The sequence below is a fragment of the Carcharhinus amblyrhynchos genome, chromosome 1 (assembly GCF_965287045.1).
Source record: "Carcharhinus amblyrhynchos chromosome 1, sCarAmb.v2.hapA, whole genome shotgun sequence".
Lineage (NCBI taxonomy): Eukaryota > Metazoa > Chordata > Chondrichthyes > Carcharhiniformes > Carcharhinidae > Carcharhinus > Carcharhinus amblyrhynchos.
The window spans coordinates 89,179,349-89,193,882 of record NC_137324.1 but is presented as its reverse complement, the minus strand read 5'-3'; the positions used below and the strand labels follow the sequence as shown (position 1 = coordinate 89,193,882).

Below are 14,534 nucleotides of genomic sequence, written 5' to 3'. Positions count from 1 at the left end.
AAACCCGAGTCCCTGGCACTGTGAGGCAGCAGTACTAACCACTGTATCACCACTCTGCCCATTGGGAAGAGGAAAGGGAGGAAGGCTACTCCCGCGCAATACTATCTGCTTTTCTCCTCTTTATACAACCCCAGGTGCTTATGTACACTTGCACCACCAAGACCCTTTTTCCATATCCTTTCTTCTGCTCCCGAGCTGGGATAGCTCTGCACTGTTCAAACACAGAAGCACATCTTTTTATCACCACCACAACCCATCACTAACAGTACTGCAATGCCTGCATTACTGCTACAGATTCCATTCAAATCCGCCCAACGTTTTGCTTGTGTGATACATTTTAAAAATGTTTTGCTTAAAAGCACAGTTATGTTTATCTTTCATGAAACAGCACATCATCCAACTCATCATGTGTAGCATCAAAGACAACCTGCTCAGAATGCTTTAAAAGCCCCTTTATCCAGTGCATGTTACTTGTAAATGTAGAACATCCTTAACTTATTTTTTTGTCTATCGAACTAAAACTTCTTATTTTTAACCCTCTTTGTTTCTGGACCATTCTTCCAGTGTAACCAACTCCAATTCTGATCCTTCCAGCTCATAGATGACACTGTTTTCAAACCCACCCCCTCTTGAGTACTCTGAAGATTAGGTCTCCTGCCCAAACAAGAGACTTTCCTGGTCATCTTGTGCATGCCAGCCTCACTGTTTTACTTTCCCCCTTCATTTGTTCTCTATCCCAAGAGAGACTATAAACCTCCCTTCCCACCATTTCCAGATTCCCAAGATAGTACTTTATGAAAAGCCCCCCATTCATTACCCACCATGCTCTGGACCTCAGGACTATCAAACCAGGTAGAATTCACCCTCAACCTCCAAATCCCTGATCCTCTCTTGCTTCAAACAGCTCCATCTCTCTCCTACCTACCTGCAACCTTGATTATCTTGGCATTCTGCGAATGGGAATAGAATTCATAGCGACACAAGTAATCAAGGTCACAGCATTGCAGTATCTATAGAAGTATGGATACAATTCAAGCTGAACATATTGCTGGAGTTCTCAGAATACTGTGTAATAAATTGTACTTTGACTACATTGCTGGAGATCCATTGTCCTAATAATCATACTATATTGTACATTGTTTCATCTAAAGCAATGTATCTTCTGAGCCATTTAAAGCAATATTATACAAATCTGTTGATATTTATATAAAATGTCAGATTTTTCCCCATGTCCTTGCCCATTTAGAAAGCGGTACCCTAGCAGTTGTGGAGCAAACATAGGTCTATGGCACCTTGCCCAAGGGACATGCAAGTGTTATTCTATGTCCATACTTTCATTGATTTAAAAATTAGTGCACGTTCTTCAAGTGCCAGCTGAGTTGGGTACTGTGGACTATCCAAGTGTTCAGATAGCCTGCTGAGCCTAACCAACATCTGCCTGTTCCATCAGGAATTATTGGTTGACAAGTAGAATAACAAAACCCTGGCTGTATGCTAGGTTTATGCCACCATTTACCCAACCACTTCCAAACCAGTAATGTTCATGTGGATTATCAGGGTCCCAATGTGACTTTGGCTGAGATGAGCTAATATCTTGACTTGAGGCAACCTTGGACTGGTTCGGTAGCACAGCAGATAATGCAGTTAGCTAGTGAGCGATCAGGAAAAGGTTTAAAAAGAGAAACACGTTATAACATACTGATGATAGCTCGTCTGGTTACTTTGAGATAGATCCAATGTATTTCGTAAAGAGGTGAGGAGTTCATAGTCATAGTTGGATGGTATGCGGGTGAGGACACCTTGGAGACAATTCCTGAGAATTTTGCTGGTCAGGGAATATTTATACAGGACTTTAACCCTCCCTCTAATATCTGGAGGAATTGTTATAATGTAACTAATGGCAAAATGATGTGGTAGTCAGCTGACCCAGTATAGATAGAAAGCAGGTGGGAATTGTGGGAGCTGGTATGGCCCAGGGTAAGGCCGCAAGTGGTGGAGTAATGAAGTTTCTTTATTAAAACCTGTTGTTTTGATATACTTTCTGAAGTTAGTTATTTTATAGCTTGCAACTGAAGTGTGCCTATTACCAGATGTACAGGAGTGGTACACGATTGATTCAGTTCTACGTAGCTTATGGAAGATGTGATATGATGAACTAAGTTCCATTTTGTGGTTCTGTGCTTTCGTACATTGTGGAGTAAGGGCCCAATAATCATCTGCAATTATGCTGTGCAACTGTATCCAATTTACCATTCCATCACACTCTGATCCACAGCTGGACAATCTGTTTTTTTTAATAACCCGAGTGCTGGGGAAAGGGGTGCAGTATTTCTGCTTCATTGGCGCTCGGACAGGTTATTACGATCGACAGATTTTTTTTTCCTGTTCCAAAAGAATGGTGGTCATCAGCCCCTTTCGGAAGAGGATCAGTTTCGGCCCGACAGCAGAAGGGGAATTCTGGGTTTGGACAGTACTGTTGTCCTGATATCTACATCTGCGTTTACTGAGACCTTCCAGAGGCCAAGTCGCTGGCTGCTTGGAAGGGAGAGACTGCAGAAACTCTGGGAGTGAGATTGGAGGGAGTGGGGTGCAGTATGTACCCTGCCTTTTCCCTTGTGTCAGAGTGCCTATGGGGCAGGAGCAACCTCTTTCTAACACCTTCCTCAACAGTGATCAAAGATTCGTCCCTGCATCACTTGGGACAGAAGCTCACTGGTCTTGAACACTTTCTGATTTCCTAACACCCTCCTCTTCTCCACCCTGAAATGTCCCCAGCTATTTTACAATGGACTTGTGCCCTAGGACCCAATTAATAAGCTTTTAGTCCCAATTCTGAATGGGAGATGCTGGAAGATATGTCAGCGAATGGTTAAAAGTTTTATATTCTGGTGGGTGAGGCTGATACTAGTTTTCGGGATTTAATTTTACTACCTCCTCCAGTTGTATTTTGTTGATGTATTTGACTCACATGCAGAATAAAGAGTAAAGTTGTTGGAGTTATATTTACTTGGGCTACCTGGTCTGATTCAGTCATGTCATTGGAAGCAGTGCAGTTAAACCCCCTCAGAAACCAGCCCAGTATTCAGGAATCTACAGTCTGTACCTGAGAAATACTGAAAATGAAGTGAAAGTTGTTTAAATGAAATCTCTCTTCATTTGCCTTCCCTGCATGTTGGACACTGGGAGCCTAAAGCCCAAATGTGTGGTTCTTGGTACCAGTCCTTTTGCTGAATTTATTATGCCCATAGGTTAGGATGGCAATGTTTGTTTAAACCAAATCTTCCTGCTGCCCTTGTGCAGATCGACACGTTTATTTTGGGTGTTGTTGCTGTCAGCATTGGGACTGAACAGTACCAACTATAATGACAGCTTAACTGTAACAATGTGATTCAGAATGATGAGAACCTTAGATTATTGGAATAAGATGGATTTGGATGTGGGCTTATGGAGCAAGTGTATTCATAATTGAGACCAGTCCTATTCGAAGATTGATACTAACCATTGCTCCATGACACTCAATGGCATTACCATCACTGATCCTCCACTAACAATGTCCTGGAAGTTACCCTTGACCAGAAACTATACTGGACTAGTCACATAAATACGGTACAGGTCAGAGGCTAAGAATCCTGCAGCAAGTAACTCACCTCCTGGCTCCCCAAAGCCTGTCCACCATCTACAAGGCACAAGTCAGGAGTGTGATGTAATACTCTCCACTTGCCTGGGTAACTGCAGCTCTAACAACACTCGAAGTTCAGCACCATCCAGGATGAAGCAGCCCGCTTGACTGGCACCTCATCCACAAGCATCCACTCCCTCCACCACTGATGCACAGTAGCATCAGTGTGTACCATCTCCAAGGTGCACTGCAGGAACTCACAAGGGCTCCTAAGAGAGCACTTTCCAAACCCCATGACCACTACTAGAAGGACAAGGGCAGCAGACACGTGGGAACACTACCACCTGGAATCCCCTCCCTGACTCGATGAGGAAGGGCATGTGGAGGGAGGTTGAGGTGCCCTGTGCCCTGCTCATATAGCCATTGTGAGATTTCTTCCATGGCTACAGCAATGGACTATAGATCTGAGCACATCCCTGGCAGAAACTGGACATTCTGCTGGACTAGGATCTCTATGGAATCTGCCATCTTTGCCGTGGAGACCTCTGTGCGCTCATGTATTGATTCCACTGCATCAGAGAGCAGGTGGACAACTCCTCCACCTTGCAGACCACTCTGTTGAGGACCTTTGACACCTCTGCCTGATGTTTCCCTGCCTCTCACTTTGTCTTCAGCATCTTATCCCTTACTGCTCCCAGGGCTTATTAACAGAATTGGACGTAGCAGAGGCCTCTTCTCCAGCATCCCTTTTTTTTAAGAGACCTTTTGCTGCTTCTTGCTGTGGACACATATTCACGAGGTGACCACCATAGTGTGAGGCCCAGCCTAAACTAGATCTGAGCTGTGTGTCTCCGGGTTGGTGGAGTTTGCAGTGAATGGCTTTACAGGTAAGAATTCATTGTCCCTATCCTTTCCCAAGGTCAGTTGGGTCTAGGGCTAATTTTCAGGCAACGGGTTTGGCGTCTCTCACTTCCTCCTGTCACCTTTAATGGGAAGAGAAGAAAATAAATGAGTGCATGGGCTGACTCCTTTACTGCACACTTTGGATTGTTTCTTGATATGATAACAACGCACATGGCTTCCTGCCCACACACCATTCAATTGGTGTCAAACTGCTAGTTTCATCATTAATGAGCTTGATACTGAGCGATTCAACAAGTGTATCCATTATGCTGTTGTGGTGGGAGTCCCTCTGACCTCCCTGAGGGAAGGAGGTGGTGGTGTAGTGGTATTATCAATGGACGAGTAATCCAGAGACCCAGGGTAATGCTCTGGGGATCCAGGTTTGAATCCCAACACAGTAGATGGTGAAATTTGAATTCAGTAAAAATCTGGAATTCAAAGTTTAACAATGACCATTGTCATTAAAAACCAATCCAGTTCACTAATGTCCTTTTGGGATTCTTTAGGGACTAAAGGTTGTGAATGTAGCCCAATCCATCACACAAACCAGCCTCCCATCCATTGACTCTGTCTACACTTCCCACTGTCTTGGCAAAGCAGCCAGCATAATTAAGGACCCCATGCACCACAGACATTCTCTCTTCCACCGGGAAAAAGACACAAAAGTCTGAGGATGTGTACCAACCGACTCGAGAACAGTTTCTTCCCTGCTGCTGTCAGACTTTTGACTGGACTTACCTTGCATTAAGTTGCTCTTTCTCTACACCCTAGCTATGACTGTAACACTGCATTCTGCACTCTCTCCTTCCATATGAACGGTATGCTTTGTCTGTATAGTGTACAAGAAACAATACTTTTCACTGCATGCCAATACATGCGACAATAATAAATCAAATCAAATTTAGGGAAGGAAATCTGTTGCCCTTACCTGGCCTAGCTTACATGTGTCTTCAGAATCACAGCAGTGTGGTTGACTCTTAAATGCCCTCAGGGATGGGCAATAAATGCTGGCCCAGGCAGCGACACCCACATCCAATGAATTTAAAAAAAAGCCGTCTGTCCTCCTGTCCCTGCACAGTTTAAAAAGTCCAGCCAGTTTATTTGATAGCAAACCCACAAGCTTTCAGAAATGCTGTTCCTTTGTCAGGTGTGTGGAAGGTTCCTTATGAAGGAACAGTGTTTCCGAAAGCTTGTGAGTTTACTATCAAATAAACTGACTGGACTTTAACCTGGTGTTGTCAGACTTCTTACTGTGTTTACCCCAGTCCAGTGCCAGCATTTCCACATCCTGTCCCTGCCATAGGGCTTACGCCTGGAGTGATAAATCCAGGCCAGAGGAATTGTACAATTCATCTGGCAATTTAAATCATAAAAATTGTTTAGAGGGAGAGATCTAATAAACAGAGGCAAAGTTCCCTCAATTTGATAAGATGTACAAGTTGAGGCATATTGTTTATTTAAATTCTGTTGCCCTAGACAATTAAAGCCGACAGTTTCTCCCTTTTATAATGTGTTCCATAGTAAGACCAAAAATTTAATTTCCTTTTCATTCGAAGTATTTTCCAGGTTGATGACTCAGGACACGCAGGAAGTACTGTTTGAAAGTGCAGCAGTATTTATCAGCAAACTGCTTTGAATTGCATCTGTCGTCATGTATTTACACAAGGCTGTCAAGCAAGAACTACCACATTTCACAAGCTTCCTGACTAATGTGCAGAGAGCTCTCACTGGCTGAGCTGCTGGATTTGGGTGGGTGTGTTCTCTCAGGGCCTAAGCACATTCCCTCTCCAAAGTGCAGCTTAAAAAGCTACTGCAAGTCTAATTGTGAAAGGCAAGGGTGGGGAGATGGGATGATGAGTTCACATGAAAGCTGGGATCTGTGTAAACTGCTCTGTGGGCTACTTCATGGTTGGTGTAAGTTTGAGAGGAAAGCCAGCTCCACATTTATCTCTGGTCCAATGTAACTAAAGGTGTATATTTACCAACACAATTTCTGAGGCAAAAGGTAGCGGAAGGCTTGTGGAATGTCACCTTTGTTCAGCTGGGTGGCCAAGGTAAGGTGTTTATAAAGCACTTATCATTTTCTGTGCTGTTTAACCAATATCTCTTCGCTTAACTTGCTGCGGGCATGCCGAGCTGTCATGCATTAAGAGCTGTGTCACAGATCTTTTCTTTAATGCTTTTAATATACATGCATATTGACATTGCAGTTCAATTCCGAGTCTGTCTAGATTTTATATTGTTGAATTAGGACAGACACTAATCCCAGGAGGTGTAATAGAAATGAACAACAGGGCGTGGAAGGTAGACTTCCAAGAATCTAGAATGATCGCGCCTCTGCAGAATTTAGATGTACTTAGCTTTGTTTGAACTTTTCCTACAATAAGCTTCATAAATCAAAGCTTGAAACTGAACTAAGATTGTTTAAAATTGAAATGCACTGTCTTTAAGTTTTCTTCAGTTCATGCTCTGATTTTGGGTTTGAAGCAGCACTAGCTTTGTTTAAACATTCAAAGAATTACATTCATTACAAGTTATTTCCTACTGTTGACTGTTTTAGTACTCTGCAAAGTTCACAATTGTTACAGTGCAGAAGGAGCCCATTTGGCCCTGCCTGTCAGCACTGGCTCTCCAAACAAGTACCATGACTTAGTCTCATTGCCCAAACTGCACACATTGTTTCTATTCAAGTAATAATCTAATACCCTCTCGAATACCTTGATTGAACCTTCCTCCATCACACTTCCAGACTATGTGTACTATAATGCACATAATTGTGTGAAAAGGCATTTTCTCACATCACATTTGCTTCTTTTATAAATCACTTCCAATCTGTGCCCTTGTTCTTGATCTTTTTATGAATGGGAAAAGTTCCTGCTTGCCTACTTAGTCCAGCCCTTTAATGATTTTGAAGACCTCAATCAAATCTTCTTCTCTTCAAGGAGAACACTCCCAATCTCTTCGATCTATCTTCATAACTGAAGTTTCTCATCCGTGGAACCAGTCCTGTAAACAGCTTCTGCACTCTCTCCATAGTGTTCACTCCTTCCTATAGTGTCGCGTCCAGATCTGTACACAATATTCTAGCTGAGATCTAGTGTCTTGTGTAAGTTCAGCATAACCTCCTTCCTGTTGTATTCTATGTCTCTATTAATGTAAGATTTCCACCCAAATTAATATCTGATTTCCTCCCACACTCTGAAAAACATGCTGGTTAGGTGCATTGGCCATGCTAAATTCTCCCTCAGTGTACCTGAACAGGTGCCGGAATGTGGCAACTAGGTGATTTTCACAGTAACTTCATTGTAGTGTTAATGCAAGTCTGCTTGCAACTAATGAATAAATATAGCCCATATGCTTTCTTAAGAGCTATTTCCACCTTTCCGTCCACCTTCAATGATCTATGCATATCTACATAAGAACATAAGAAGTAGGAGCAGGAGTAGGCCATCTAGCCCTTTGAGCCTGCCCTGCCACCCAGGTCCCTCTGCTCCTGCACTCATAAGAATTTTACCCTTTTTTTATATTGTCTCTCCATGCTTATCCTTCCAAAATGCATCACTTTACCCTCTTCTGCAATGAACTTCATATGTCACCTGTCTGCCCACTTGACCAACTTATCTATGTTGATGTATACACTACGTTTTTTTAAAGAAACCTTGTGCTCTTAAATTACCAATTGCAGATTACTGCCAACACAAAATAAATCACTAAATTTTGTTTAGCGACAGAACACTTTAAGTGAACCAAAATGTCCTGAGATATTTCATTCGTGCATTTAGAAAATTAAAAAGACCAAAGGCTGGGAAGAACCTTTTAGGTGTGGCAAGAAATGTAATGAGGACGTCTGTAAAGGAATTCCGTACTGCGGCTTGGTAGGGGTGGGGTTTTTTGAAAAGAGGAGAAGCACTCTAACCTAAATATGAGCAGAGGGTCACTAAAAACCCTTTCACGTAACTGACAATCAAAAGAGCCACCCTTTTCTCACTCCCCTCCCCCCACACATTCACCATCCCACACAAGAAAAGACTAATGTGAATATGGAACAAAAAAGGGAAAAGCTCCAAGGGACGAGAAGACAACAAGCTACAATATAAGAGCAAAACACCACAAGAGGCAACAAAGATTGAATGTGAGCCGAATGAAAAGTGACAGAGCAAAAAGAAAAGGAGACATGTCCTCTTTCTGTCTGACCCCAAAAACCTAAATATGAACAGAGGGTCTGAGCTGGAATGTAGGGCAGGAAGTTTTTGCATAAGTGGGAAGGAATGAGCCCGTGGAGAGATCTGTAGAAAGCACTGATATTGATATGGAGCCTGTATGAGTCAAAAGATTATTTAACTTGAAAACCTATTCAGTTCCAAGTTTTCACACTATTGCACATGGCTGTGCTGGATTATGTCACGAATAAACTGGAAGAGAAGTGTGTAGAATGCTTACTGTTTCAGCACGGGAGGTGAAAGATTGGTTCTTCTTTGTGATTTTTGCATAATTGCAGTTTGTGTTGGCCTGGAGACTATGTCCCGACGCAATTTAACATCCAACTAATTAGAGGGGAGCGATTAACAGGAAATTACAAAAGATTTTTAGACATAGGAGGAGAACTGGGAACCACAACTTGCTTTTGTATGCCTTGAGAGTGTATCCCAAAATGCTTCACAGGAGCCTAATTGAACAAAAATTGAATTGAGTTGATGAGATGTAGAGGAGTGCACTTTTTTTTTTGAAAGGGAAAACCCTTACTCCTGCTTTGATATTTGAAAAGCATGTTTTGTGTGTTTAAAATATAAATCTTCAACCAGGCATTTGGTCACCTATCTAAATGTCTCTTCGTCTGACACACAGCCAAGTATTTTATTTCTTCTCTCTGTAGTATTTCGTTCCAGATTCAAGGTGCTACATAAGTATCAAATTGTACTGGATTGGGGGGGATCTTTCGGGTCATTGTACTGGATTGGTGATATTGAGCAACACAGCATGTTCAGTTGTTTAGGTAGCTGCCATTTGCAATCCACATTTTTTTGCCTAGGATCCCAAACTTGTCAGGGCAGGCAGGCTAAATTTTCAGCTGCTGAGCAGAAAATTGGCAGTTTTCCACTGCTTGTTCTGGGTGCTGCAATGCCAGGCTGTTGCTGAAAACACGTCTTTAACTGTATCTCATAGGTGCACCAGTAGTGTGCCCACTAGCGGAGTCCTGAAGGGCAAATGTGTGTCTCTATGCCAGCAGGTGGCTGCTTACTTTTTGTTTGATTGGATAGGTGGTTAAAAGCTGCTAATTATAATGCACGTGCCCTTCAATGACTTCCTTCAAAGTTTTGAACTCTTCACAACATGATACCAAAATTACTGACGCTTCCAAAAACGTTAATATGTTTTGCACACAGAGGTGTGCTTTATTCTTTTGCCCAGCTTCCTCTATATAGTGATTTAGTTACCCAATTATCTCCCATGGAAACCTTGCATTTTATTTTGTGGAGGGAAGGTGAGAGAAGGGAAGGGGAGAAAGGAGACATTTTACTAAAAAATTGTTTTGAAAGTAGAAGGAACAAAGTACAATGTGTCTGTTCATATTTCTATTACATACTGTTGATAACTTTCTGATTCTAACAGGAAGGTACTGTATCTGAACATGCTGTTTAGAAATTTAAGGGAGGGTATGTGGAACTAAACTTAACTTGGATTTGGTTGGATTTTTACCAAAGCAAACATGTGGGATCATATTTTCGACTGAATTGAAATTCCAGCTGGTGTGGCATGCAGCTATGTGTAAAGTTACAAGAAGCATCTTTCATTTTATTCATATATTTCAGCATCTGTGCACAAAATGGGCACAATGTTTAACACCATATGCTGCAGGGATATTGAAGAAATGGCAATGCCTGTAGAATTTGTTCTCAAAGGCTTGGTGAGTCAGTGTGGATCTGACAGAGTTGTGTGGGCTGTGCTGACTGACTTAATGAAACAACTGTCCCACATCCTGTGCTCCTATTAACCTCACATACGTTGCCACAAGTTTTCATCTTGTGTTGTGTTTAACCAGACAAAGCAGTAGCAGGTCATTTGGTAGTTATTTATTGGATATTTTTGATTTATTTTAACTGGAACTTTGGGCTATCTTAATGCTTACCTGGATGTCAGAAGACATTTTGTGCATCCTCTCCTGATGATATTCCACACCAGCAGCACATATTCATAAAATAGGGCACCAAAAGGCGGCACAGTGGTCAGCACTGCTCCAGGGACCCGAGTTTGATTCCTGGCTTGGTTTCACTGTCTGAGCAGAATCTGCACATTCTTCCTGCGTCAGCATGGGTTTTTTCTGGATGCTCTGGTTTTGCTCCACAATCCAAAAGATATGCTGGTTATGTGCATTGGCTGTGCTAAATTCTTCCTCAGTGTATCTGAACAGGTGCTGGAGTTTGGCGACTAGGGGATTTTCAACTTCATTGCAGTGTTAATGTAAGCCTAATGTGACACTATTAAAACAAAACTTTATAAAAGCTTTGAGACAAAGGAGCAGAAGTAGGCCATTGGGCCCATTGAGTCTGCACCACTGTTCAATGAGATCACGAGCAATCTGATAGGATATTCTATGATAATCCTCAAATCCACTTTCTAACTACATCCCCTTAAGCCTTGATTACCTTCCTGCTAAAACTCTATCTAGTTCAGCTTCAATATACCAAAATGATCCAGTCTCCACTCTTCTCTGGGGTCAGTACCAATTCCGGAGAGAATTCAAAAGATGAAGGAATCTTTAGTATATAGTGGACCGATTGGGAAGTGTACATGTGTCCCAACACTGGGGAGGAAGATGAGACGGTTATGATGGTGTGAAACAGAAATGTGCCAGTACATTTGAAGAGAAAACTGTTTTCTCACCAGATTTATCATTTGGTGAGAACAAAGTGTTTACGGGGAGCTGGGACTTGTTCAGAGTATAAAATTCATCCTGGCTACACAAGTAGTTCAAAGGCATTCCTAACTTCTTTTGACATCATGGAGCTCTTTGATTTTTAGGCAGCCGCAAGTGAAAAGGAATATTTGAGGTAAGAGGTTTAATAGTTAACCTTGATTAGTTACAGGGAGTCTAATAATCATTGAGACATTAAAAAAACTAACTTTTGTTCAACGTTGCACATCCAGATAAATATTGCGGATTAAAAATTTTCTATAGATCATAGCATATAAGACAACCTTATTTCCAGCACCAAAATTCATACTTGGACCTATACTCAGACTCAAGTTGACCCCACTGCCTCCCCACCCCATCCCATTCCTCTCCTGCGTTCTGTTAAGAAATGCTACGTTCTTATTAGAAGTTAGCCTCAATTTATACCTCGGGAATGCAACTTTTACTCACTTTTACAGGTGATACATATTTGATCCTTAGTGGCCAGGTGTCACAGTGGTTAGCACTGCTGCCTCACAGCACCAGAGGCCCACGTTCAATTCCAACCTGGATCATTATCTGTGTGGAGTTTGCACATTCTCCCTGTGTCTGCATGGGTTTCCTCTGGGGTGCTCTGGTTTCCTCCCACAGTACAAAGATATGCCGGTTAGATTGGTTGGCTGTGCTAAATTGACCCTTAATGTCAGGAGGATTAGGAGGGTAAACATATGGGGTGTGGGGATAGAACCTGGGTGAGGATTGTTGTCAGTGCAGGCTCAATGGGCCAAATGGCTTTCTTCTGCACTGTAGTTTCTATGAAACAGGCTGTGTGCCAAAATGCACAGAAGATATGCCCACACAGAGCAGACCGAACATAGCTGATGATTAACAGAAATGAGTCCTCTGGCAAAAAGAATGAAGTAAGAAGTGGTTTCAAGCTCAGCTCGTAACATTTGCTAACGTGTCAAATAACTGTGCTGCAGTGAGGGAATTCACTGTTTGTGAAAAAAACTGACATGAGAATGGAAGAAGAAGAAGAAATCTGCCCCGAAGAAGATGCCCAAGACCAAATACACCAAGAAAACAGGGACCAGCTACTGGGCTGATCCTGAGAAGCATGTATAGGAATGTGTCCTTGAAAATCATTAAGAATGGTTAGAGTCACCAGAATTCCAAACATTCACTGGGCTCATTCAACATTTGATTGTCATTACTGGTATCCTTGTAGAATGACTTTGTCCAATAGAACCTATCATGTTGATTAAATGTGACTTGCTGGTGTCTTTATTTTTATTTCGAAGTGGCAAACACCTACATCAATACTGGTGATTTGAATTTTATACTTTGCGCATAAATTAACCCCAGTTCAAAATCAGGATAAATCGCCAATGTCACCTTCTTACTCCAACATTCTGTGTTAGATAACAAAAGTAAAGTTTATTTATTAGTGACAAGTCAGCTTACATACAGTAATGAAATTACTGTGAAAATCCCACATTCCAGGACCTGTTTGGGTACACTGAGGGAGAATTCAGCACAGCCAATTCACCTAACCAGCATGTCTTTCGGACTGTGAGAGGAAATAAGAACACCCGGAGGAAATCCACACAGATGGGGAGAATGTGCAGACTCCACACAGACAGTTACCCAAGCCAGGAATTGAACCCTGCTCTCTGGCGCTGTGAGGCAGCAGTGCTAACTACTGTGCCGCCTGGAAAGTAACCGCTACAATAAAGTTCAACTAAGAGCTGGATTGGGAAAGGTTAAATGGTAGACAGAGCAGTAGGCACCTGATCCATGGGGCTATACTCATTTTATAATGCATCACAAATGAACCTTGCTAATGGGTGGCAGGAGTCATAGTAATTGGTCTACAGCACAAAAAAAAAGGCCCTTTAGTCCATTGTATCTGTGCTGGTCAAGGACAAGCCATTGCAGTGTCTTGTATTCAGTTGATCTCACTCAACCAATACATTGACTATGAAAGTCAGCATATAGTTAAAGAATGAAATGGAATTTTATTTGCTAATATATGCATCAGGAAGTAGAATAGCCAGTGGACACTCTCTATCATCTCTGCTTTAACATTACAAATGTGGAATTGATATACTGTCCTGAACACTTCAATATCCCACCCAGCCTGTCTCTCAAACAGGAAGGTCCAATTACAATATTATGCAGCATTACCTTAGACAGTAACGTTCCTCCTGTCAGTGGGATTAGGAGATCATTAGCTCAACCTAAGGTTCCAACCCTGTTACCTAGGAAACCTAACCCACACACATTCAGTACATCCAAGGCCACAGCTAACATCTGCGAATTTTAATTGGCAAAAGGAGTCATTCTTTTGCTCAAATCGGGACCTCTTCTATCAGTTTGAGAGGCTGCACCAGCCTCTCTACCCAGGAGCAAGTGGACTCCTGTACATTCCAGGCCTCTGATTTAAACTTGCTTTTGTGTGCCCTAAGCTAATAAGAGAAGCTGCCATTCTGTACTCCATTGTATTAAAATAATTTGGTCTCTCTACCACTGTGTTTCCCATCATGCTGAGCAAACAGGTCATTGTTTGGCCAAGGCTCACAAACATATTTAAAACTGCATTCTAGTTACAAGACGTATGTGCAAGTTTATAATACTTGGTTAATTTGTGGTTATACACTTTATAATACCTTTGTGGATTCTCAATATAAAGAAAGCACTAATTATCTGAACCTAATCAACTTATAGTAAAACTAAAATGAAGGGCTTCTATAATCTGATTTCAATTTGCCCTTCTCCACCATCCAGCTATTCTAATCCCATTTCGGTTTGATCACCAAAATGATATGTTCACAGGTTGCCATTGCCTACCTTGGACCATGAAACTTCCACTCTGAACTTTGCTCTTCTCAAATGCTGTGAAGCAAATTGTTAAAAGGTTGCAAAATGAGGATCCCATTATTGTACTTCTAACCTGGATCTTGTGGTCAGCTGCTCCCAAAATCTAGCAGTCTTTGCCCTGTGGATTTCCCCTTTCTTGTTGTTACTTGGATGTGGTGGCAAGTCAAAGGGATCTCCAGCATACAGCAACGATGATATCACCAAGCAGGATAGGCAGGCAATCACATTGAAGTATCCTCA

General features: G+C 42.0%; 1 protein-coding gene across 6 annotated transcripts in view; it reads left to right on the top strand.

Annotated features, from left to right (window-relative positions):
• The window catches only part of tbc1d1 (TBC1 (tre-2/USP6, BUB2, cdc16) domain family, member 1), a 230,805-nt gene that overhangs the window by 60,705 nt on the left and 155,566 nt on the right, over positions 1 to 14,534 (top strand). The window contains exon 1 of one of the 6 annotated variants that reach the window (XM_080188962.1): positions 6,259 to 6,576. The exons of the other annotated variants lie outside the window; for them this stretch is intronic. Within the exon in view, the coding sequence (XP_080045088.1) occupies positions 6,547 to 6,576 (30 nt within the window). The 5' untranslated portion in view covers positions 6,259 to 6,546. Of the gene's footprint in view, positions 1 to 6,258; positions 6,577 to 14,534 lie in introns of those variants that run through there. 6 annotated transcript variants of the gene reach the window in all.